General features: G+C 33.5%; 8 protein-coding genes across 8 annotated transcripts; 5 read left to right on the top strand and 3 right to left on the bottom strand.

Moving 5' to 3' along the window:
* Positions 1–54: 54 nt before the first annotated feature.
* DFA_08549 (uncharacterized protein) lies at positions 55–4992 on the top strand (the record flags this gene model as incomplete). The annotated part of the gene is made up of 4 exons (XM_004355984.1): positions 55–85; positions 648–752; positions 927–3391; positions 3433–4992. 4 exons carry the CDS (start codon positions 55–57, stop codon positions 4990–4992), a joined length of 4161 nt encoding a protein of 1386 aa, XP_004356037.1.
* Positions 4993–6916: 1924 nt separating this feature from the next.
* DFA_08548 (uncharacterized protein) lies at positions 6917–7054 on the bottom strand (the record flags this gene model as incomplete). The annotated part of the gene is made up of 1 exon (XM_004355983.1): positions 6917–7054. One exon carries the CDS (start codon positions 7052–7054, stop codon positions 6917–6919), a length of 138 nt encoding a protein of 45 aa, XP_004356036.1.
* Positions 7055–8702: 1648 nt separating this feature from the next.
* Positions 8703–10411, top strand: DFA_08547 (uncharacterized protein; the record flags this gene model as incomplete). Its single annotated transcript, XM_004355982.1, has 2 exons — positions 8703–9846; positions 10344–10411. 2 exons carry the CDS (start codon positions 8703–8705, stop codon positions 10409–10411), a joined length of 1212 nt encoding a protein of 403 aa, XP_004356035.1.
* Positions 10412–10521: 110 nt separating this feature from the next.
* vatC (H(+)-transporting ATPase) lies at positions 10522–12255 on the top strand (the record flags this gene model as incomplete). The annotated part of the gene is made up of 5 exons (XM_004355981.1): positions 10522–10644; positions 11017–11277; positions 11346–11437; positions 11521–11790; positions 11883–12255. The coding sequence occupies 5 exons, from the start codon at positions 10522–10524 to the stop codon at positions 12253–12255; spliced, it is 1119 nt and encodes a 372-aa protein (XP_004356034.1).
* A 1361-nt stretch (positions 12256–13616) lies between these two features.
* DFA_08545 (uncharacterized protein) lies at positions 13617–17747 on the top strand (the record flags this gene model as incomplete). The annotated part of the gene is made up of 2 exons (XM_004355980.1): positions 13617–13913; positions 14007–17747. 2 exons carry the CDS (start codon positions 13617–13619, stop codon positions 17745–17747), a joined length of 4038 nt encoding a protein of 1345 aa, XP_004356033.1.
* A 300-nt stretch (positions 17748–18047) lies between these two features.
* On the bottom strand, positions 18048–19572 carry DFA_08544 (uncharacterized protein; the record flags this gene model as incomplete). Its single annotated transcript, XM_004355979.1, has 3 exons — positions 18048–18403; positions 18482–18852; positions 18929–19572. The coding sequence occupies 3 exons, from the start codon at positions 19570–19572 to the stop codon at positions 18048–18050; spliced, it is 1371 nt and encodes a 456-aa protein (XP_004356032.1).
* Positions 19573–20177: 605 nt separating this feature from the next.
* Positions 20178–21279, bottom strand: DFA_08543 (short-chain dehydrogenase/reductase family protein; the record flags this gene model as incomplete). The annotated part of the gene is made up of 3 exons (XM_004355978.1): positions 20178–20201; positions 20281–20834; positions 20952–21279. 3 exons carry the CDS (start codon positions 21277–21279, stop codon positions 20178–20180), a joined length of 906 nt encoding a protein of 301 aa, XP_004356031.1.
* A 1273-nt stretch (positions 21280–22552) lies between these two features.
* Positions 22553–25278, top strand: DFA_08542 (ankyrin repeat-containing protein; the record flags this gene model as incomplete). The annotated part of the gene is made up of 6 exons (XM_004355977.1): positions 22553–22886; positions 22993–23135; positions 23205–23654; positions 23743–24139; positions 24237–24559; positions 24643–25278. 6 exons carry the CDS (start codon positions 22553–22555, stop codon positions 25276–25278), a joined length of 2283 nt encoding a protein of 760 aa, XP_004356030.1.
* Between the last annotated feature and the right edge of the window lie 147 nt (positions 25279–25425).

The raw sequence follows: 25425 nt of genomic DNA, 5'->3' as shown, positions 1-25425 counted from the left end.
TTTAAGTAAGGTTACACAATACCTAGTGAATATCTCATTTATGAGATATACACTATGATAGTACATACTACTGTATGTTACAGTAGTATGTACTATCATAGTGTATAGTATATTGGTTAATTACAAAAGCATTTAATATAGTACAGGTTACACTTTTCTTTTTTTTTGGAACTCAATTGACAATTTTAATTTATTTATTTATTTATTTATTAATATGATTGACCAAAATGAATGACTCTTTTATGATTATATATTTGTCTTTCTCCAAGATTGTAATTACTATTGCATCGACAGGAAATCAATCAATCAATCAATCATGACAGCACCACATGGTTTACTGAACTTGCAATGCGCGCTCTGCTGCTGCTGCTTAGTGCAGCACTCGTTTGTTAGAGTTTGTGCGTGCGTGTCAGTGTGCGGCAGACAGCCAATGAACATCAAATTTAATTGGGTGTGTTGATTGCATTCCCTTTTTAGTCAAACTCGTTTAAGACGACAGACAGACTGTGAGACAAGAAACCCCCACCACCCACAAAATCATCACCATCATCCAGCAATGAAAATTAATTATTCGCATCAGATATATATAAACCCCCCACTACCCACACACAAACTAATATTAAAAATATTTAAATAATATTACCTAGTATTTCTTGGTACCCTAACCAACCTTCTCTCAGTCTCTCTCTCATACTCTATATTATCCACTGATCATCCACTTTATTTCTTTTATGAAACTTGTTTCAAAAATCGTATGATATACAGATAATAATAGTGTTCTACTATTATCTCTCTCTCTTTCTTTCTCTCCCTCTCTTTTACCTTCTCTATACTATATCCAACTCAAACTCTTAAACTTTAATTAACCATTTCTCTTTCTCTTGTTTTTTTTTTTTTCTACTTACCATCTATCTATAGTCTTACAGCAACACAATCATTACTACTACCTATCAACAACCAAAAATCATTTATTTACATTAATTATCCAATCATGAACCCATTAATTATCATCTTTATTTTGTGTATCGTTGTATCATCTGTTTTTGCCAATATGTCTTGCAACAACCAATATGTCTTTGTCAACGACACCAATTCATTGTCATCTTTTTCATTGTTCAACCAAGTTGAACAACAATCGACTATCATCCAAAATAAAAATATTTCTTTGTCTATGATGATGCAGCCATCATCCGTTTCATTGTCATCTTTTAATCATTTTGAACATCCAATCATTCTTAACAAAAACAAAAATAACAAAAACAACAAAAACATCAACAACAATAATAATAACGATATCGATTCATCTATTTCACAAACCCAATTTGATTCAAATCATATTGTTTCTCAATGTCATTTACCATCAAACCATACTTTTATTCTTGTATATAACAAAAATAATAATAATAATAATTTATCTTTTAATTCATCAATTTCAATTCCTTTTAATGTTTTGTCCCAATCCCATTTCCAGTTACCATTAAATCACTCAACCAACAACAGTAACACCAGCAACACCACAATCTCATGTTTCAACCTTGTTGAACATCAATTAATTTCCTTTAGCTATCCATTACCAATTCGTAGTTTTCCATCGTTTTCAGACAATATTCTCTTTAACTCAAGCCATGTTTTGTGTATCTCAAATCATTCAACCAAAAACCATATTATTTTAGAGGAGGAGGAGGAGGAGGAGGACTTCCACAGCAGTCAAATTTCAATCTCGTGTTTCAATGCTAACCATCAATCAAATCTCATCTTAGAGGAGGAGGAATCTGTTCAATTGAACAACAACAGTGCAATCCCATTTTCATATTTCAACCAAAAAATTCCCTTAGATAATAATAATAATAATATTTCATTCTTCAATGACCATCAATCATCGATTCCATGTTTTAAATCTAGTGATTTTTTAACTCATTCAACAACCAACAACCTCATTCTTTTAGAGTTTGTTCAATTGAACAAAAGCATCATAAACATCACAAATTCATTAACATGTTTAGACAATGTTAAACATCAATCAATTCCAATTAATAATCAATCGAATAATAATAATAATAATAATAACTATTTTTCATTAATTCATTCATCATCATTGATTTCGCCTATTCCATTTTCATGTGATTATTTTAACTCTTCAAACACTTCCACATCATCATCATCATCATCAACATTATATTTATTACCAAATACAATTAATTCAACAAGATCAAAGACCAGACCATTTTCAAGATACTCCAGCAACATCTCAAGAATAGAAAACAACAACAACGCGGTAACAAGCTCTGACAATTTAAAGCATTCTACTGATTCCTCTTCTTTTATTTTTATAGATACCAAAGTTGCCAACAATTATTTTGATTCTCTCAACTGTTTCGGAACCAATCATTCAAATCATACAACAATACAACAACAACAACCATCATCATCACCACTCAATCATGACACAATCCTCACCACAATCCACATTCACAAATCAACTCACAATCAATATTCACAAATCACTCCACCATCCTCAAATAATAATAATAACAACAAAAATAATACCAATGAATCAGCCTCACTTATTCACTCATTATACATGTACACTCCATTTAATTCAAGTGATGTTTCAACCAATTGTCAATCATCACCAATACTCTTTAATCATTCAACAACCAACCATTTTCTTTTAGCAGAAGAGGAGGAGCAGAATGAGGTGTCATTTCAATTGAACAACAACAAAAACAACAACAACAACAACACAATTACAATCTCATTGTTCAACCATGTTGAACATCAATCAATTCATAATAATAATAGTATTTCTTTCCATCAATCAACCATTTTATTTTATAATTCAAGTGATACTCAATGTCAATCAAATCATTCATTCGTTCCTAACTACAATAATAATTATTTATTTTTTAATACATCATCCATGTCAATTCCTTTTAATTTTCAATTACCATTAAATCACTCAACAACCAACAACCACATTCTTATAGATGTTCAATCAAACAACAACAAAACAACAAATTCAATCCCATGTTTCGATCATCAACCAATCATTTCCATCAATAATAATAATAATAATAATAATTCATTCTTCTATGGCCATCAATCATCGATTCCATGTTTTAATTCAAGTAATATTTTAACTCATTGCCAATCAAACAATCTCACAATCCTCACCAATCCATCCACCCTCCACATTCATTTCCAATCGATCCACAATCCTCAAACCATTGGACAATCTTCTAATAATAATAATAATAATAACAATAACAAAAATACAAATAATAATAATAATAACGTCACAACAACAAATAATAATAATAATAATAATAAAACAATTATTCCTCTTCCACAGACAGACAAACCATTCATTGTTCACCAACCAATAATAATCGTAATAATATTACAATCTTTGCCAACCACTTCAATCCACAGCCATTAAATAATGCAAATAATATAAACAATAATAACAACAACTCATCATCATCATTCTCATGCTTCAACCATGTTGAAACAATCATCTCAACCAACAATCAATCAAAAAATATTAATAATAATAATAACAACAACAATAACAAAAATACAAAAACAAATAACAACACAAGACCAACAAATAATAATAACAACAATTATTCCTCTTACTTAGACACATTAAACAATCCAACAACAATAATCTCAATGTGTCCAATATCAAAGACAAGACCATTTTCAAGACACTCCAACGTTTCAAGATTACAAAACAACGCGGTAACAATCTCTGACAATTTAAAGCATTTTACTGATTCCTCTTTTATTATTTTTAGAGATACCAACAATTATTTTGATTCTCTCGACTGTTTCGGAACCAATCATTCAAATCATTCAACAATACAACAACAACCATCATCACCAATCAATCATACAATCCTCACCACAATCCACACTCACAATTCAATTCACAATCCACATTCACAAATCACTCCACCATCCTCAAATAATAACAATAATTTATCTTTTAATTCATCCACAATGTCAATTCCTTTTAATTTAAATGTTTTGTCTCAATCTCATTCTCAATTACCATTAAACTCTAGTGATGTTTTGTTTCATTGTCAATCACCAAATCATTCAACAACCACCAACAATATTAATTTAGATCAGGAGGAGTCTGTTCAATCGAACAGTAGAAGCACAAAATTTAATTCATTAACATGTTTAGACCATGTTAAAAACCAATCAATTCTTTTTAATAGTAATCAATCAAATAATAATAATAATTATTCATTAATTCATTCATCATCCATTTCACCTAAACATTTCAACTCATCATCATCATCATCATTTTCATGTTTCAACCATGTTGAATCATTCATTTCAACTAGAAATCAAACAAAAAATATTAATAATAATAATAATAACAATAATAATAACAACAACAATTATTCCTCTTCCACAGACAGACAAACCATTCATTGTTCACCAACCAATAATAATAGTAATAATATTACAATCTTTGCCAACCACTTCAATCCACAGTCATTAAATAATGCAAATAATAACAACAATAATAACAATAACTACATAAAATGCAAAAATATTAATCTCAACACCAACTCATCATCATCATCATTTTCATGCTTCAACCATGTTGAAACATTCATCTCAACCAACAATCAAACAAAAAATATTAATCATAATCATAACAACAATAATAACAAAAATACAAAAACAAATAACAACACAAGACCAACAAATAATAATAACAACAACAACCATTCCTCTTACATAGACAGACAACACCCTCATTGTTCACCAACAAATAATAACATTCCAATTACAACAAAGAATAATCATAATAACATTACAATCTTTACCAATCACTCCAATCCACACCCCTCATTCACCAATCAATCATTCATTCATCACCAATCCTCTAGTCAGTCGCCCGTCCCAAATCCAGTGATCAAGAGTACCAATTTCCAAGCAACAATCACCACCATTCGTAGACCAACATAATTAACTCTGTATCAAATGTTGATAATTAGTTATAAATTTACTGTCTCTTTTTCTTTTTATTTTATAGGTACACTAATCATTATTCTCTTCAACTCTTTTGGTAATAACAACATCTTAATAAAACAATAACGAATAATAATAGTAATTTGGCAACTACAAAAACTAATAATAACCAACCACAATAACTAATAATAATAATTACAACAACAACCAATTACAATCCTCTTCTTTTCTAAAAAAAAGATATTCAATTACTTTTACCCAAGTGGTTTCCCTCTCTTCCTACTCTTTTCTTTTTATACATTTTCCTTTGCCATCGTCCATGTCCGTTGTCCAGTCCATCATCGTCCATCCATGTTCCACGTCCTTAGGCTTTTATACCCCAAAAAAGATATTCAATTACTTTTACCCAAGTGGTTTCCTTTACAAAAAGATATTAAATTACTTTTACCCAGAGGGTTTCCCAGGTTCGCCCCCGTGTAAGTCGATTTTCTTCGCATTGGGGGGCTTTTTTTTTTTTTTTTGGACTGTTCCCATGGTCTAAACATGGGAACAACCAAAACAATATTTTTCTATTTATTTCTATCTTTCTTTTTTTCTATTTTTTCCCTCTCTTTTTTATTTATTATTTTTTATTTATTTATTAATTAATTCTTTTACCCTCCAAATCAATATTGTTTTTCTGACGAATTTAAAATTAATTAATTCATCATCAGAATTGTAATAATTATTTGTAACAAATATTTGTGACACTACAACTGTAGCAATATGTGTCTTTATAAAGGTGTTCATCCAAAGATGCTTTATGGGTTTGTAAATTAAATTTATTCAAATTAAAACTTTTAAAATAAAAATAAAATAAAAAAGCCCACACCACTTCACCAACTCTGACTTTTTGATCAGACCATTTATTATTTTATTTTTCTTGGATTTATAATTATAATTAAACTTGTTACTCACATATCAATTTATATTCATACATATATATATATATATAAATAGAGATAGATATACTAGTTGATGCAATATGATATGTTAGTATTGGAATAGATTGATCAAGATAGATTCCATAAAGACAAACTCAAAGGTAATAATAATATTAATATAATAAATTTATATTAATATAGTATTTTAATTATATATTTTAGGGGATATCAGCAATGTACTATATAGTTGATACATGATAGAAAATCGATGATGGATGGTAGATAGTGGTCCTCCTCTGTCTGCCATCCATCCACCATCTACCATCTCTTGATCATCCATCTATTGTCTATCCATCCATTATCCTTGGTAGACTATAGTCAACCATCATCTGTCTTTATCAATCTCTGCTACCATTGCATAATCGACCATCGCCCATTGTCCGACATAAAGTGGAAAATCGAGAATGCATCATGGTTCAATTCATTAAAATAGAATCAAAAACCCAGCTTTGAATATCGTAATATTATTTTATTGACATCAGCAAAGGATTATAGTTGGGTTTTATATTATAATGATTGCTTAATACAAAGAAACCAATAAAATTAAATATCTTTTTAATTATAATTAAATCAAAGACTTATATTTCTATAACATTCCATCCACATCCACCACCATTCATCCTCTATCAACCATCCATCATCTATCCATCCTCTATTCACCATCCATCCATCCATCCATCCATCCATCCATCCATCCATCCATCCATCCATCCATCCATCCATATCCATCCATCCTCATCAACTATCCATCCATCTATCTATCTATCTATCTATCCATCTACCATCCATCCATCCTCAACCATCCACTATCACTATCCATCCGTCTGTCCTCTATCCACCATCCATCCACCATCCATGCTCTATCCACCATCCATCCATCCATGCTCTATCCATCCATCCATCCATCCACCATCCACCATCTATGCTCTATCCACCATCTATCCATCCACCAACCATCCATCCATCCACCATCCATGCTCTATCCACCATCTATCCATCCATCCATCCACCATCCACCATCTATGCTCTATCCACCATCTATCCATCCACCAACCATCCATCCATCCACCATCCATGCTCTATCCACCATCCATCCACCATCATGCTCTATCCAATCTCTATGTTTTAAACAATAAATTAATATCAGACATTTTGACCTTTATTAAATCTAATTAGATTTTAAAAAAAGAATTATTTTGATCAAATAGGATGATTATATTTTGGATAGATTTGGATATAGAATCATAATTCTTTTTCAACATGGATTCACTCATTGATTTCAATAATGATATTAGATCGATTTCAAATTGTAGAAAAGGTACAATGTTGTTTAGAATGTCTACATCTTTGTTGTTGGGAATGTTCGAAATGATATCAGACAATTTCTGGTGTACTTGGGTTTGACTGTTATTAATCTCGATTAAATCCTTTATAAATAGATTGATTTGGCCAATGACAACATTTGAGTCATACCGAGCAATGATACCAAAAAAACTATCAATATAAGATTTAATTTTCACCAATTGCAATGCAACACCCAATAAAATATCACTATAAGATGCAACAATTGGTAAATGTTCCAATCCAAATCCTCTTACTTTAAAGAATAGGTTGATTTGTTCAACTATTGGGTATAATAATGGTAATTGTCTTTTACGATGATGATTCACTTTTTTAGTATAGAAAAAGAAAAAGAAAAAGAAAAAAAGATTAGTGTCCAATCAAAAGTAAATAGGCAGGTATATTTATATGGTAACTATATTGTTATAATTGATCAATCTTACTAGGGTGTGGAGGAGGTGGTTGGAAGTACACATTAGACATGATGATAATTAAATTATTTAATTATTTATTTAGTATTGTAAGAAAAGTGAATAGTGATCCATAATACATTTTGGAGGACACCCTTTTAAACTAAACCATTATTGGATCAACCAACCCAATGATTTTATCTTTTAAAACTACTTCTACCATTTTAAACATCAGATAATTAATATTTATTTATTTTGTTTTTTTATTGAATAAAAAAGATATAACTAAATCTTAGGTCGATTGTTAAAATATTTTTGTGTACCACTAGATTCATTCATTCATTCATTCATTCATTTATAGATGATTTTGATCATAGTAAAGATATCATAGAGTGATGATCCATCTATTATATTATATATTTATATTATATACTCTATTTTCAAGTATAAACTATATATGAACATCCCTATTTGTTGGAAAATGTTTTATGATCGATCATGGTTATGATGGTTTGGTCTAGACAATACTGCACGATCGAAAACATAAGATAAGTCATCCTTTCTTTCTCTCTCTCTCTCTTGCTCTTAGTGTTTGTATAAAGATATTATTCATCCTTTCTTGTATCTTGCTAACGTGTTATCTTAAATCAAATCTAGATCAGAAATGAATGTCTTTTTAAAAAGTGGTTTCATTGGAGATTGATTGATTGGTTAACCATTCTCTTCAAAGAATCTTAATGCGTTGAAGTCGGTAGCCAACCAAACGGTCATCCGGATGATCACGTGACAAGGTATGCTTTTTGACACAGATATTTCTTTTTTTTTTAATTCTTTTAAATTTAATTCTTGCTCTCTTCTTGGACAGATTGCGATATTATACCTCCACATTCATTGTCTCTCTTTTTTTTAATTCAAATTTAACCTATAATAGTAATAATAATATATTTTTTTGAAAAAAGTAATAATAATAATAATGGAAACACCAAAATTACCATTTACAATTCCACAAGGAGTAAAAGATTTATTTGATTTATTTAATCAAAGTTTAACAATAGCAAAACAGTTTGCAGAAGATGGAATATCGGTCAATGTATTTCAGAAACCACACTTTATCAAGATCGATGATAGAAAAGTAAAGTTTTGTTTAAAGTTTAGATTTGTATTGATGAGAAAGTTCCTCATCTTTGCAAGTCAGTTTGGTACATTTGATGTGATAGTCTCTAAAACCTTTACACTCAAAGATCCCATTCTGTCAGTAGACTCTTACCAAAATGCCATTATCGCTGCACTGGCCGACCCCACTCAGATACAAATACCACCAGTCCAAGTTGTCTCCAAGACAACAACCATCAACAATGCAACTCCTACTCCAGCTGCCACTGCCAATAGTCCCGACGATGATCTCAAACAATTCACAACCTCTGGAACTGGTCCAGCTGCAGGATGGCTAGACATCAACCTCGAGGTTGGCGAGATTGAAAAGGTTCTTGGTAAAACACAAGCCAAGTATTTCAGTCAATTGGAAGATGCCAACTTTGACGAGTTTGAAAGAGTATTGAGCTTTGTCACCCAGATTCTCATGGATACGATGAAGCGAGGTAGATGGATGTCAACTATCATTAGAAGTATCTACAAACGTATTGACAAGGCTGGATACACGTCAGAGGTGTATAGAGGCAGTTACGATGCTGTAGAGGACTGTATCGACGAGATGAAGGTTGACACTTCCAAATCACAGTCTGAAAAAGACAAGGCCAAAAAAAAGCCTGTCAAACAGTCCTTCTTTGGTACATCACGTGTGACTGCTTACTTTGACCTTGACCATAACAAAAAAGAAGACGAAGACAAGCCAGATGACGAAGAGGTTGCAAAGCTCCAACAACAAATTAGACAAGAACAGAAATTGTTGGAACAAGAACAATTGAAATTACAATTAAAGAGACTTCAAGAACTTAAAATCCAAGTAACCAATCGTATTCACAAGGAATGTGTTAAAAAATTAGGAGACAAAGATGATGAAGAAGATGGAGTGGATGGTGCCAACAAGATGCATGTTTCAGGTACCAAAGAATTACCATTAAAAGGAGGACACCAACAACAACTTCACCAAAGTGGTGGTAATTATACAAATATCGTTATTAGCCAATAATAATGACAAATCATGGTACATGCATGTTCCACCAATCGATAGATTGAACGATCAATCGATCAATCAAAAAAAAAATATATAAATATATTTTCATATATTAAATATTAAATAAAATTGTACAGCATAAATATAGAGATAGATATAATTAGAATAGATAGGTATCACCTTATCTTGATTGTTGTTGTGTTTAAAAAAATCGCGTGAATGATACTGGTAGAGGGTCGTGTTGTTTTGGTCTGAATGAAAAAGCGAAAGAGAAAAAGGAATGAGAGAGGAGCCCTGGGTGAGAGGCAACAGAGGTTATTGAATTTTTTTTTTTCCAAAGATTTTTTTATCTTTTTGAAAACGCCTATTCTCTCACACCACGCCACCACCATTATTACTAATAAACATAATAATATCATCAACAGTCCTAGACCTCAATAAACAACAAACAACACAAGCTAGCTCTAGTTTATTAGTTAGTATTATTCACAGAGTACATTGTATTATTAGCAAACAGTCAGTCGTCAGTCGTAGTTAACTCTCTATAACCAACACCAACTGTTTCTTCACATCAACCTCCTCCCTCCCTCCCTCCCAACAACTCTCTCCGATTTGATACGATAATACAACATATAACAATAATATACATATAGACAAGATGTCAGAAAGTCAAGTATTCTGGTTAATCTCTGCACCAAACAGACCTGGTGCCGATATCTTTGACATTGTCAACACAAAGACTGCCAAAGAGAATTCACTTTCAGAGAATGTTAAATTTAATGTAGGCATCAAGATATATATATATATATATATATAGAGGATCGACGATATAGATATATAGAATATAGATATAGAGAATGAATTGATGAATTGGTTTAAAAACATATTTGGTTTATAATTAGAACAAAAGATATATTCGTCATTCGAGTATTATATTATAATCGACATACTACAAAAAAAAAAGACGAAAGAAGAAGAACAAAAAGATCCAAAAGAGGATAGGATGAATGAATGGTTGAAGAATCAATATATCTCTATATCTATCTTACTATCTATCTATATCTCGATCGATCACTTAACCAACTTTATATATATATATAAACTATTAACACTTTTCTTTAATCTAATATTATCAAAACTCTACTTACACTAGATACCAGCACTCAGAGTTGGAACATTAAACTCTTTAATTGCTTTAAATGACGATTTGGCAAAGGTTGATAACTTTGTAGAATTGACCTCAAAGAAGATTAGCAAGCAATTGACCGATCTTGTTGGTTCAAAGCCAGGAAAGGAAAAAGGTTTGTCAATCAACGGACAAAACATCCAACAGTACCTTTCAAAGTTCCAATGGGATGATGCTAAATTCAATCCAAAGTCATCTCTTCAAGAGATTGTAGATAAGATTCAAAGCGTAAGAATGACATTTTAAAAAACAAACAATAACAACATATATACTAATATTGATACATCATATCGTAGACTGTTGCTAAATTAGATGAAGATTTGAGAGCCAAGTTGACAGATTATAATTCACTTACCTCTTCTGTTGTTGCTGAAGAAAGAAAATTATTGTATGAAACAACAAAAACCAACAAACCTACTTGTCCAGTTATCTTTATATATTAACCCAATTTATTATTATTATTTATTATAGAGGTAATCTCCAAGTTAGAAGTTTAAATGAATTGATTACCACTGAAAATAATACTCAATCTGAATATCTTACAACTGCATTTATTGTTATTCCACAATCGATGGAAAAGGAATTTTTGGCTACATACGAAAACCTCTCTGACGAACTCTCCAAGTTTGTTCTCATGAGATCGGCAAAGAAGATTGAACAAGACAATGACTATGTTCTCTATGGTGTATGTGTATTTAGAAAGTTCTATGACAACTTTAGAATCAAATGTCAAGAAAGAAAGTATGTAGTATATAGAAATATAAATATTGAACATTGAGTGAATGAGAATGAGAAATGTGATGACTAACCATAATAATATTCTTTTTGTTTAGGTGGGTAGTAAGAGATTTCAAGACAGAGACTGAAAATAAGCCACAAGAAAGATCGAAATTGTCCGAAGATCAAAAGAACTACAAGACATCGTTCATCAGATGGTGCCGTATCCAATTCCCAGAATCCTTTGTTGCTTGGATTCACTTGAAGGCATTGCGTGTATTTGTCGAATCCGTATTGAGATTTGGTATCCCAATGAACTTCCAAGCCATCCTCATGAAGCCACACAAGAAGGAAGATCGTAAGCTCCGTGATGTCCTCCTCGACCAATTCAAATATTTAGGTTCACAACACATCTCTGGCAAGGGTGAAGAAGATGCCTCTGAAAAGTTTTTCCCATATGTTTACGTTCCAATTGATTGGGATATTTAAATCAAAAGAATATAAAGAACAACTCCAAATAATAATAATAATAATAATAATAATTAATAATTAGTCAAAAAAAAAAACAAAAAACAAAACTATAAAAATATACTACCCTTGTCAGTTTTAAAAACACAAATCAATCAATCAATCAATCAATCAATCAAGTAGTTAAAAATATGAATCGTTGATGTTATTTATTTTTATATATATTTCTCTTTCCTCATGATGTGGCACCTATTGTATTGTAATATATGTCCAGTCATAATGAATCAAAAGCAAGGAAAAGCATGAGAAATACTTTTAGTTTAACCAGAGAGAAACCAAGGTGTTGGTGGTTATATTGATGATTGTACTTTAATCACCAAGACAAGTTCATTGGAATAGTATCTCGCTTGAATAGGCAATTGGTTTCGAAAATTCTCAAGTTTTTAAGGATAATTTTATTAATCTTTTTCCCTGTTGTTACAATCGTCATCAAGCAAACACCGACGACGATGATGTGGAAGGGGGAGCTCTTGACATCATCACAATCGAGGTGATCTGATTTTTTGTTTTTATTTTCCAAAAAAAACCAAGATTGGGCTTCCATGAGCTTCTTGATAACATTTTCCTCAAGAATAGTCGCTTGAACAATTGTTCTGTTTTTAAATTTAATTTCCAACATCGTATATTTGCAGCCCCTTTGATTTCAATCATCATCTGACATCACATTATTCTTTTTTTCTTATATTAATTTATTCATTTAATAACAACTCAACTCGCTCGACTAGATCATACATAGTCTTCATACTACTAATAATCCACTAACATTACACCTATATATATTACAACAAAATATATTTATATTTATTTATTTATTTATTTATTTTATTAATTAACTGAGGAGATTCATTTTAGATTCGTTGTTTTTCGCATCACCTCCTCCCTCTTTTGAGTTCTAAAAACAGAAAAAGAACTCTGATTTCAAATCGATTAAATCCATCCCCCAAAAAAATCAACAGCCAAAAAAACCGTGGAAATCAAGCCGCCCACCATTTTTTATTTTTTTTTCCCTTCTGCCCCCCCTAACAGTTTAAACAACAAACAGCCTTCTTCCCTATCTCACCACCAATTATCACTCTCTCTCTCAACACACATTGTTTTTTGTTTAATATCTTAGAGCAACACAATTCAATTACAACAAACAGATAAGAGATATACAGACACAGACATACAGAAGACATACAGATAAAACTTTAAATCAACAGAAAAGTAGATCGATCTGAATAGTCATCGGACTTGAAAAAAGAAAAGAAAAGAAAAGAAAAAGATAGAGTAGTAGAGTAGTAGTTGACTACTCTCTCTCTCTACTACAACAATAATAACAGATGGCATCAGTTAATATAAAGGCAGCCAATCTAGAGAAACAATTCATAAGCAATGTCGGTGAATTGTTCAAGTATCTGGACAATCTGACGTTGCCAAGTGGCCACAGAGTACTCAGTACTGGCTCCTCGGTACTAGGTGACTTTGACTACAAACTAGAAAAGGGTGGTACACTCAAAGGCAACAATAACAGCGGCAGCAGCAACAAGTCAAGTAGTTTTGTAAAGGTTGAGTCAAAATCATTCAAGAATACAAAAGATAAAAATATGGTGGCTGCAAGTGTATTCTATTTATTTCAAGTATGTATCAGTCACCAACTTTGTTATTATTATTACTATTAAAGTTGTAGTATGAATGTAACTAATATGTTTGTTGTTGTTTATTACTCGTAGGATCAATTATCACCATGTTTAAATGCAATCAATCATTGTAGAACAATGAGGGCAATGTCATTGGCAGATATATTTAGAGAGCGTATGGTAAAGACAAAGACACTGCTGACAGAGGCAAAGGCACAGCACTATCTGTCGCTGATACAGTACTACTTGCGTATGGTCGAGGGACTGATGATTGAAAAGCAAAAGGTGCTCGTTGATACGTCGCATCAGATGGTCGCCTATTTGACAAATTATACAACCGATGTGGACAGCTGCGTTGTTGGGCTTATCCCCAACGACGACTTGTTGAACAAGTTGGCACGTGACTATGAAATATTAAAGTTGACGGACAAGGAAAAGGGCAGTGGCAAGGACAATGTACATGGTGGCGAGACAGCCATCGAAGACAGCGCCACATTCCAGGCAACTACCATCTCTACAACACGTGAGCAGTTGCTCATCAATATTATCAATTGGAGTGCGTTGTCTGATACTGCGCAAATTGCCAAGGCAGTGCGTCGATACGCGTCTATCTTGCGTGGTGTAGACAAGCTTAAAAAGGGAGACCTTGTAGTCGTCCGTTTCCACGACTACCACAATATGAGCAAGTCAATGAAAAAGACTATCATCGGATTCAAGAGCTCGATGAACAGCTCTACTGGGAGCACAAGTCAGGCCGGTAGCGCTAGTGGTGGTCCCACCAGTGCCGGCAATGTCAACGGCAACACAAACACATCAGCCGACAACTTGTCATCTATTGCCAACAGCGTCGCGTCGACACAGGGATTGTACAGTTCAGGTGTCAGCTCATTTGCTCCATCCTCTTACTCTAGTAACGCATCATCTACCCTATTCCATCATAATCAACAACATATTATTCAACCACAACCACATCAACAACAGGGAGTAGTAGTAGGTACTACAACCACTCCTATCACTCCTACACATCCACCTACTACCAATACTAATAATAATACAACACATCAATGGATACAACAAGTAAAGACACAAAAGACAAGCTTCTCAGTACCAGAGTATTTGGAGAAAAAGTCATTCAAACCAAAGGCACAATTTGCCAGATACACTGGTGAACGTGGAGATTATAGTCTCAACCTGTGGTTTAGTGCAGAGGAGAGTGAGACAGTGGTGGTTGGCATTGAGGATATCTTGCCACTCAACAAACAGACACTTGAAGCATTACGCGATCTTCGTATGATTGAGAAATTGATCTATCAGCCAACCGAAACATTCTTTTCACAAGTTTTGGAAGAGAGCAAGCAACAGACTATCAACTACCTCTTGTCACTTGGTGTCGACATTAACCTCTTGCTCAATACATCGTCGTTTACACTGTTTGACTTGGAGAGACTCAAGATTACACACAGCACGTTGGCCACTTTGTACAATACACCCGACCACCCCTTTTACAAGGAACTTGAAAAGGAGATGACAGAGCGCATCGACGCACACGTTGCGACGGTTGACCAACGCTTCCTCTTTATGCCTCGTTACGAAACGACTATTGCCGACTTGCGTGGATGCCAGCATATCGCGTTGGCACGTAGCAAGGTCAAGCAATTCCTCGGTGACTGCGAGTTGGTACTCGATCAACTCAAGATCCAAAAGCGTAACCTTATGAACGGTACCATGAAGGAGGAAATGACTGAATGGTGGTTAAAGCGTATCGACAGCCGTGTCAGTGACTTTCTCTCAGAGAGAGGGTACAACTTTGTAGCTGTACCCGAAAACTACATTGAACAACCACCAACCAACATGAAAGATGTCATCTCTAATCTTATCCTCATCCAAAAGATTCTTGATCCTCGTGAACATGTCATTGAAATTATTCAAATTCAAGATGATGTTGAATCAAAGTTGGGTGATGGACAAGATGACCATACATCAGATAGTAATGGTGGTGTAGACTTGGCAACAGCTGATACAATTAGTAATACTAGTGGTGGAAGTAGAAAGAATACATTGAGTCGATCAAGTAGCATATGTATAACAAACAACAATAATAGTAGTGGTAATAGTAGTACAGCCACAACAAATGAATTTGATGATGTCAAACCATCACCTCCAACTCCCAAGATTGGTGCTTATATTCGCACGAGTGATAGTGGCAATGATCAAGCAACAATTGGTAACATCAGAACAAGTGGTGGTAGTATCCCAGTTGACGCATCTTCATACAACAAACAACAACAACAACAAATAGCAACAACAACAACAACCACCACTGCAGTTGTTGTGACGACGACAGATTTAGCAACTGGAGCAAATACAAGTGCAAGTAGTGAAGTTGGTAGTTTTAATGACCGACCCATTCTTACACAATCCAACAAGTTTTTAAACTCACCTCTACAACTTGTCAGAGAACTAAAGGAAGAGATCTATCCAGTGATTGGAGAGTTTATTAAAAAGGCAAGAATTGTAATTTGCGAACACTTTGATATCCAGCCATCAGAATTTCACAATACACTTTGCACCAAGTTGTTGGACGAGCAAAAGAAGCAACCCGCTCATCTCCACGACCAACAGACTATTATTTGGATTGAAGACATGTTGTCGGATCTCGTCTACCTCCAAGAGATGCAACGTCTCGAGGATGCCAAGAATGAAAAGGTGCTCAATATCGTACCGATTGGTGGTCTCGTCATGAACACGTTTGCACGTCTTGAAAACGAGCTCAACACTGTGGTCGAGTTGTGGGACGAGTCAACCGAGGGATCAAGCGAGGACTGTTATTCGGACCAAGGCACCACTACCGAGGTGCTCACACTCAAGGTCACCCAGAAAAAGGCTACACCCTCTCTCAACGAGTCCAAGAGCATGTTGCATGTGGCCGTTGCAGCCGACCAGATTGAAAAGGTTGAAAAGATACTCGAGATTGAGTGGGACACGATCAACAACATTGACAGTAACGGCTGGACACCCCTGCACTCGGCCGCCTACTCTGGCAACGCCGATATTTGTAAATTGCTGCTTCAAGTGCCGACCATTGACGTGAACATCAAGAACCGTGACGGTGCCTCTGTCCTCCATTACTTTGTCAGACATCCATACACTGAAAAGCGAAAGGAAGCCGTCTTGATGATGCTCGAAAAGGGTCTCGACATTAACAATGGCACTAGACACGGTGAAACACCACTACATTCGGCCGCCTTTAAGGGTCTCAATGATGTGGTCGCTCTGCTACTCCAGAATGGCGCCAACCCCAATTCGTTGACACAGGGTGGTGAGACACCTCTCCACTATGCCGTTACAACCGGTCGTGCCAATGTAGTCAACACTTTGCTCATTCATGGCGCTTTGTTTAACATTTGTTCGAAACGTGGTACTCCATTGGATCTCGCTCGTCATGCTAAACTTTCTCACATTGTATCAATACTTGAAAACGGTCCAGAGATTGACAATTTCTCTTGGAGAAAGAATAATAGAACTCAATTATTACTAAATTTACAACAACAACCAAGTAGTAATCATATTTTACAAGAAAATAATAATAACAATAATAATACTAACAACAATCATAATTTAAATAATACCACCAATAATAATAATAATAATAATAGTTTTTCAAGCAATAATAATAGTAGTAGGAATCTTAATAATAATAATCATCATCATAATAATAATGGAAATACTTCACCAAATTCACAATCACCAGCAACCAATAGGTTGGCAAACACTGTATTTAAAAGAACTTGTAAAATTGAAATTGGATCAAGAGGAAGTCCCAAAGAACAATAATAATCCAAAATAAAGTATCATACTTTTTTATTAATTTATAATAAATTTACATAGATAGTTAGAAATCACCAAATATACGATTCAAACTATCTCTTTGTTGAAGAAGAAGTTTTTTTTCGTGAAGTCGTTAAAAAGGGTTTGTTGTTATATTGTATTTTGTATAATATTTTATGCCTTTTGTTTAAATATATTTATTTAATTAATTTTAAACTTTTTTTTTAAAAATGATTGATTGGTTTGATTGAATATATTAATAATGAGGATACCTGCCCCCCTTCCAATATCAATGTCTATTGGGGTTTAATTAAAAGTACCCTTATTCATGAAAAATGAATCCATGGCAGTATTATTGTAATCACCATAGAATTCGAAATTGAGTTGGTTGTTGTCCAAGACCGAGAGCATGCCGTAACCAGCCGACGAAATTCTTACACCAGACGACCAGTGTGGTTGTGGTAACCAGTTGCTGAGGATTGCTTCTTGTGCCCCTCCTGTACCGACTACAATGTGAACTGTTGCCTTTGGATCCTCATAGGTACCCTTGATAGTCTTGTCAAAAACTGGTAACGATCTTTCATAAACATGACTATGACCAGAAATATAAACATCAACATTGTATTGATATAATAATTTTTCAATACTTTCTGTGAATAAATCTAATAAAAGAATGGATTAATTAATAAATAAATAAATAAATAAATAAATTTTTAAAATAATTATTTTGATTAGCATACATCTGATTGGATCATCTTTACACCAAGTGTAATCGGCTGAACAGTAAACTGGACGATGAGCATAGACAATGAGCCAACCATTTGGATTGGATTGACGGAATTGTGCAAGATGGTTGGCCAACCAATCGTGTTGGTCACTGAATGGAATATAGAGTTGCTCAGATGAGATGGATACAAAGTGTACACCATTGTAGTCGAATCCATACCAAGTACTCTTAGAGTAGGTGGTGGTTGGCATATGGAATGTCTTTCTATAGATTGACGTGTCAATGAATACATCATGGTTACCTGGGGTGGTCATATATGGAACTGATGAAGTAATTGGTTCAATTTGACCCATAAATTCATTCCAAACGGTTTGGTTTCCAAATCTATTAAAAAAATTAATGAAATAATTAATAAATATAATTTGTTTTTCAATTTGATTTTCTATTTCTTTTGACTTACAAGAAATTATCAGTACTATGAAGATCAGCATAAGCAATATCACCAACATGAAGTACAAATGAAATTTGGTCAATGTATTCCATAACATATCCAATGGTAATTAAATCGGCTCCTCCAGCACCCATGTCTCCATAAGCAATAAAAGAGAATGGGGTGACTTTGGTACCTGGAGCACCGTGAGTGGTGAAATTAAATGTATTGCTCCACTTTCCATTGCTGGAAGCGTCACCCACCTGGTAAATGTATTGAGTGTTTGGCTCGAGACCAGTCAAGAGGGTCGAGTATGACCAACCAGTCCATTTCTTTTCTTTGTATTGTTGGATCTTGTGAGCGTTGACAGTGGCCATTTTGGTGTCACCCTTGTATTGAACTTGTGGTGCAGTCATGATATTGTATGTGAACCAACCAACCATCATTTCTCCTGGGTTTTCAGTCAATGACAACTTTACATAAAGTGGTTCGAGTCCATCTCCATCTATCTGGATGACATCATCTCTGTCATCATGGTCGTCGTATTTATCTTTTTTGTTTTTATGGTGTTTACCCAATGCGTCATTTATATTGTCTGAATGTCTTGCATTTGATACTGATAAAAATAGTGTCACAACTATTAATAATAATAAAATAGATTGTCTCAACATCATTTAATTTGATTTTGACAAATTCTAAATTAATTCTTGATTCTTTTTATCTCTTTTTAAAATAAATAAATAAATAAATAAATAAATAGTAGAGTGAGTGAGTGAGTGATATGGAATATGAAGATATGATGACGACTAAAATATTAATAGTCGAGACAGAGGAGAAAGAGCAAGAGCTGGTGATGCAAACAATAATAATAATTAAAAAAAAAATAGGAACAAGCAAGAGACACTTATCTCATCTTTTTGATAAGCGAAGAACAACTTTGGCTACTACGGGTGGGGACGATTTCGTCACCCCCAAACAAAGGGAGGCTACTTGCGCCCAAAAGGGTACCAGATTTTTTACCCAAAACTGTTCAAATAACGGGAAAGGTGACGCCACGTTGCGGATTCGCTAAAAACACTACGTTATATTTTATTTAATTTTATTTTGTTTTTTAAAAAGGTCAGATCTTATTTTCGTTTTTAGCCGCGATGTTAAATCTGGTGGGGCTAAAAACCCGTCCCGCGTCTAGACTAGTCTGTTGCAACGACTCGTTTTGAGCACCAGTTGAGACAAGGACACAACCCAGTTCTTTCTACTTTACTTTACTTTACTTTATTGGTCAATAGTCTGTGCTAAGGGTAATCTGTTTAAAAAATGAAACAGAGTTAGCACACCATCTCTGGTACCCAATAAATGTTATATTGTTTTATATTTATATTTACCTCTTTCCAAGCTTCCAATTCTGCAGTCAATGATTTAATCTTATTTTGTGCTCTTTGGTATGCATCACTACCAAGGAACAAACGTTTGGGTGGTGAAGGGTATTGAGATACTTTAATGAGAGCTTCTATGGCTTTGTTGGGATCACCTTGTTGGTGGCCATGGTGTTGGGTGAGTCTTTCATGCATGTTGTCACGTACATCTGTGTATGCTGATATAGGTTTGGTGGTCTGCTCCAACGAACCTCCAAGGAAATCGGTTCTAAAGACACCTGGCATCACTGAAATGACATGAATATTTTTAAATTGTTCCAACTCTATTTGTAGACCTTCTGTCAAACAATCCATAGCTGCTTTCGAACTACAATAGACACTAAATGATATACCTGCACTGAATCCACCAATTGAACCAATATTAAATATTCTAGCTCCCAGTGGATGGTTAATTGTATCCTTTGCATATTCTCTCATATGTGGTAATGCTGCACGTACAACATTCACCATACCAAAGAAATTAATATCAAATTGTTTTCTAATATCTTTATCACTTAGTTCCTCTAATTAATTAAATTATTTTGTAGTAATAGTAATAGTAGTTGAAATAATATTAAATTAATTTAATTTAATTTAATTCTCTATTGATTAATATTTAAACTATTATATTATATATTTACCAACAGCACCACTTAAACCATAACCAGCATTATTTACAATAACATCGATCGAACCAAACTTGGCGATAGTTGAATCGATCGATTCTTTGACACTCTTTTCATTGACCAAGTCAACTTGAAGTGGTAGGAAACGAGATTCCAACTGTCCAAGTGTGACCGAGTCATTCTCTAATTCCTTTTTAACATTTTTAATGAGTCCTTGTTTATCTCTAGTGGTAGCAGCCACATTATATCCTCTTTTTAACAATATAATGACTGCACTCAATCCCAATCCTTTTGAACTACCTGTAATATACCAATTTGGATTTAATAGTGTTTGTGGATTCATTTCTAAATATATAAATAGATATATATAAATAGATATTTAATATTTGTTTATAAATATAGTATATTTAAATAACTATATTATTAAGATTAAAATAGTTGAAAAACAATGTTGTTGTAAAGGTAGGTAGGTCACTTATTGTCGTATACATTATTAATATTCAGCATTCTTCTTATCCTCCTATCCTACACTCAAAAAAGTGTTAGTGTAGCGGTATCCAATCCAATCCTATCCGACCACTATTTGAATGATCTTTCTCTCTCACCAAAAGTACCTTCATTGATGAAATCGGGGGTGGTTATCAATGAGATTTAGCTATAGTGTTTGTTGTTGTTGTATCCATCTACTTATGTGTGTGTATGTGTGTGCGTGTGCTTTGCAATAGGAGTGTGAGAAGATGGTGCAAACTACCAGTCAGTCAGTCGGTCAGTCGGTCGGTATGGTTGAAATGTTAAAACCATCTACAAAGTTGTGTGTTATATAACTTTGCACCATACATATCGATTGTACAATTTGAAACAAAACTCGAGTACCACCATTACTTATTATCTTCATCACGATGATACAAACAACACTTCTTTAGCGTACCATACTATATGTTCTTTTTAAAAGCACCAACAATATATAGATTCCACATTCATAACCAAATTAGAAAGATCAGACCGATCATACTTCTAAATAAACCTAAACCTATATCTCTAAAGTTATCTAAATTGTTGGTGTTGTCGTTTGAGAGGGAGGGCAGGGAACCAATGGTATTCAATCTTTGAATTGGTCTATTTTTAATTGGTTGATTTTTTTCGTCTCTTTTTTTTTTTTTGATCACCAAAAGCAACAACCCTTTGTTTTCCCTCTTGATAAATTTTCTTTGTACCATCTTTTAGTTTTAACTTTGTCAGTAGTTTGTGTAAATAGTGTGTATAGTACCTACCTATATTATTGTTATCTCATCATCATCATTATCATTATCATTATTATTGTCATCATTATCTCTTATTCATTGTCATATCTCTAATATTCCAACTACATAAGCAACAACAACCACAGATCATATCTCCTCCTCACCCTCCACAACTAACAACACGATTATTTATTTATTGTTTTTTTGTTTTTTTTGCAACCAACCAAACCTAGCACTAACAATCTTGTTTGATCAAAACAAACAATCAAGTAGTAAACAACAACAACAACCCCTTCAAACAACAATAGTAGTAGTAGTAACTAGTTAACAATTCATTCAACAAAGATCAAAGATAAAAGATAAAAGATCAACAAGATGAATAGCAGCGGTCATATTTCTATTCCAAGTACCGCCGCTACAGGTGGTGGACAACAAGGGTTATCACCTGGAATATCGGGAGGAAGCAACCCTCTCATACACAGCAACATATCGACAACCACACCGACACTGTACCAACAACAGCAACTTCAAAACCAACAACCAAACTATCTCAATACATTTGAAGGTTCCATTCCCTTGATGGATGCCCTCGATGACTCTCCCCAATTCAAAAAGCAAGTCAAAGACACTGAGCTCAACATTGAAGATTTGGGTTCAGGTATCAAAAAGATATTAAAGAGTGCAAAACAAAGTTGTGAATTGGGTATTGGTATGAATCAATCAAAAAGCAGGAACAAGATCACATGATCTATAAATCACAAGAGATATATTTATCTAATCATCATACATAATTATTACTCTTTTACTCTTTTTAGAATACAACTCATCATTTAAATCATTTGCTGATGGTTTGTTGGACTATAGATTGGATGCAAAGGTAAATGATGAACTATTGGAAAAGGGAATGATTAAATTCACAAACGCATTAAAAGAGATTTGTAATTATAGAGAAGTATTGGTATGTCAAAAGAATAATAATAAGGTTGCTATAGCTCTTTACTTATTCATTCATTGATTTCTTTTTTAGCACTTTGAAATGGAAGCATTAATTCATAATCCATTACAAGAATTTGCAGAAAATGATTTGAAACAAGTCAAAGAACACTATAAGAAATATGACAAGTATAGTCAATTGCACGAGGTTGCAGTTGGTAAATTGGGACAGATCAAAAAGAAGAACAATAGCAAGATTGAAGAGGTCGGTCAAGAGGTAAACGACATTTACAAATCACGTGTTCAATATGGGTTGGATATGGTCGAAAAAATGAATGAAGTACAGGCACGTAGACGATTCGAATTCCTCGAGTTGTTCTTTGTCTACCTTCACGCACAATCCACCTTTTTCCACCAAGGTTATGAATTATTCCGTGATTTGGAACCACACATGAGAATCTTTTCAACCTACCTACAATCAACTAGAAAACACTATGAAGATGAAAAGAAAAGACAAACTCATGATAAAAAGGAATTAATTGGTGTAAGTTAATCATCAAATCAAAAAAAGTACACAAGTACACACACACTCTCTCTCAACATCAATAATAATAATTGTTATTTTTTTCTAGAAAACATTAAGTTCAGCATCACCAACTCAATCACATCCACCTGGAAGTCCTGTGAATGGTGGTATTCATTTTATGCAGAATCGTACCAATAATAGTTTGTCAAAGAAAGGGTATTTATTTAAGCGATCAGATTACTCTTACAGCAGACGTTTCTTTTCATGTGAAGATGGTAAACTATCATACTATCGTAATGGAAATGAAACAACACCTTCACATGTATTTGATCTATTCTTGACGACCGTTAGAATGAGAGAGGATCTCGATCGTAGAAATTGTTTCGAAGTACTTTCTCCAGACCGATCCATCATCCTTCAAGCAGATTCTCAAGAAAGTATGATGGAATGGATTCAAGTCATTCAAAATTCTACTGCCAATTTATTAAATAATATTTCTCCAAGTATATATAATAATATAACCAATATAACCAACTAGCCATACTCTATATATCATTCATCTAACCGTTATTTATTTTTCTATTTTTTTTTCTCTATTAGAAGATTCAAAACCAACAAGTAAATTACAAACTACAACCTCTGGTAATAATATTGCAATCACATGTAATAATAGTAACAGTCAATACAATCTAATGAATAATGTAATAATTGATGATAATGATACGCCACTCACCATTCTTAGATCGTTGGACCCTTCAAATACCGTTTGTTGTGATTGCAATGCAAAGGATCCCGACTGGGCATCCATTAATTTTGGAAGTATTGTTTGTATAGATTGTTCGGGCATTCACAGAGGTTTGGGTGTACACATAACAAAAGTTAGATCTTTAGTATTGGATAAATGGGAACCAGAATTATTAAATGTAATGAAAAGACAAAAAATATATATATATATAGAAAGAAAAAGGACATTAATGTTAACCTTTTTTTTATTTTACTATTTTAGATGATGAAATGTATAGGAAATGAAAGAGTAAACAAAATATTTGAATCAAATGTACCAGTAGATAGAGTAAAACCGACGATAAACAATACTTTTGATGTTCGTTCAAGATGGATTCGAGACAAGTATGACAAACGATTGTTTGTGTCGTTTATTGAACGACCATTGGAAGAGCTAAACAAGATGTTGTACAAGGCGGCTGGAGAGAGCAACACCTTTTTGCTACTAGAGTTGATTGCAAGTGGCGCCGATCCAAATTCGTTGGCTTTGGATCAAGGCTCTAATTCATTCAAAACACCTTTGCATAATGCCGTAGTCAATGCACAATCACAAAACATGTGCATGTTGATTCAAAATGGCGCGCAATCTTCGACTCTAGACAGCAACGGAAACACTGGATTGCATATCGCTGCACAGATAGGCAATTCCATTGGATGTATATTACTCATAATGAAAGGCGTGCAACTCTTATCCGTCCCCAACAGGGATGGCAAAACTCCACTTGATCTGGCGGTCGATGCCGGTCAAGTCAGTTGTGTTGCCATCCTACGTCTTGCTCAACTCCAAAAAGATGAAGGAAAATTAATATTTGATGAAAACTTTGCAGAGGTACTACGAGGTTTTTCAAAAGATAAATAAAAGTAAAGTAAATTAAAAGTAAAAGTAAATAAATATTTTAGTTAACTAAAATGAATAAGTAAATAACACGTGTAATAAGTAAACTCCTTCATAATTTTAAATAATAATAATATTATTCAAAAAATAAGATCTTAAAAAAAAAAAAAA

This window comes from Cavenderia fasciculata (assembly GCF_000203815.1).
Source record: "Cavenderia fasciculata unplaced genomic scaffold Scf_ET2XIPL01COFD4-5, whole genome shotgun sequence".
Classification (NCBI taxonomy): Eukaryota; Evosea; class Eumycetozoa; order Acytosteliales; family Cavenderiaceae; genus Cavenderia; species Cavenderia fasciculata.
Note: the sequence above shows the minus strand (reverse complement) of the source record. Positions and strands in the feature narration are given on the sequence as shown.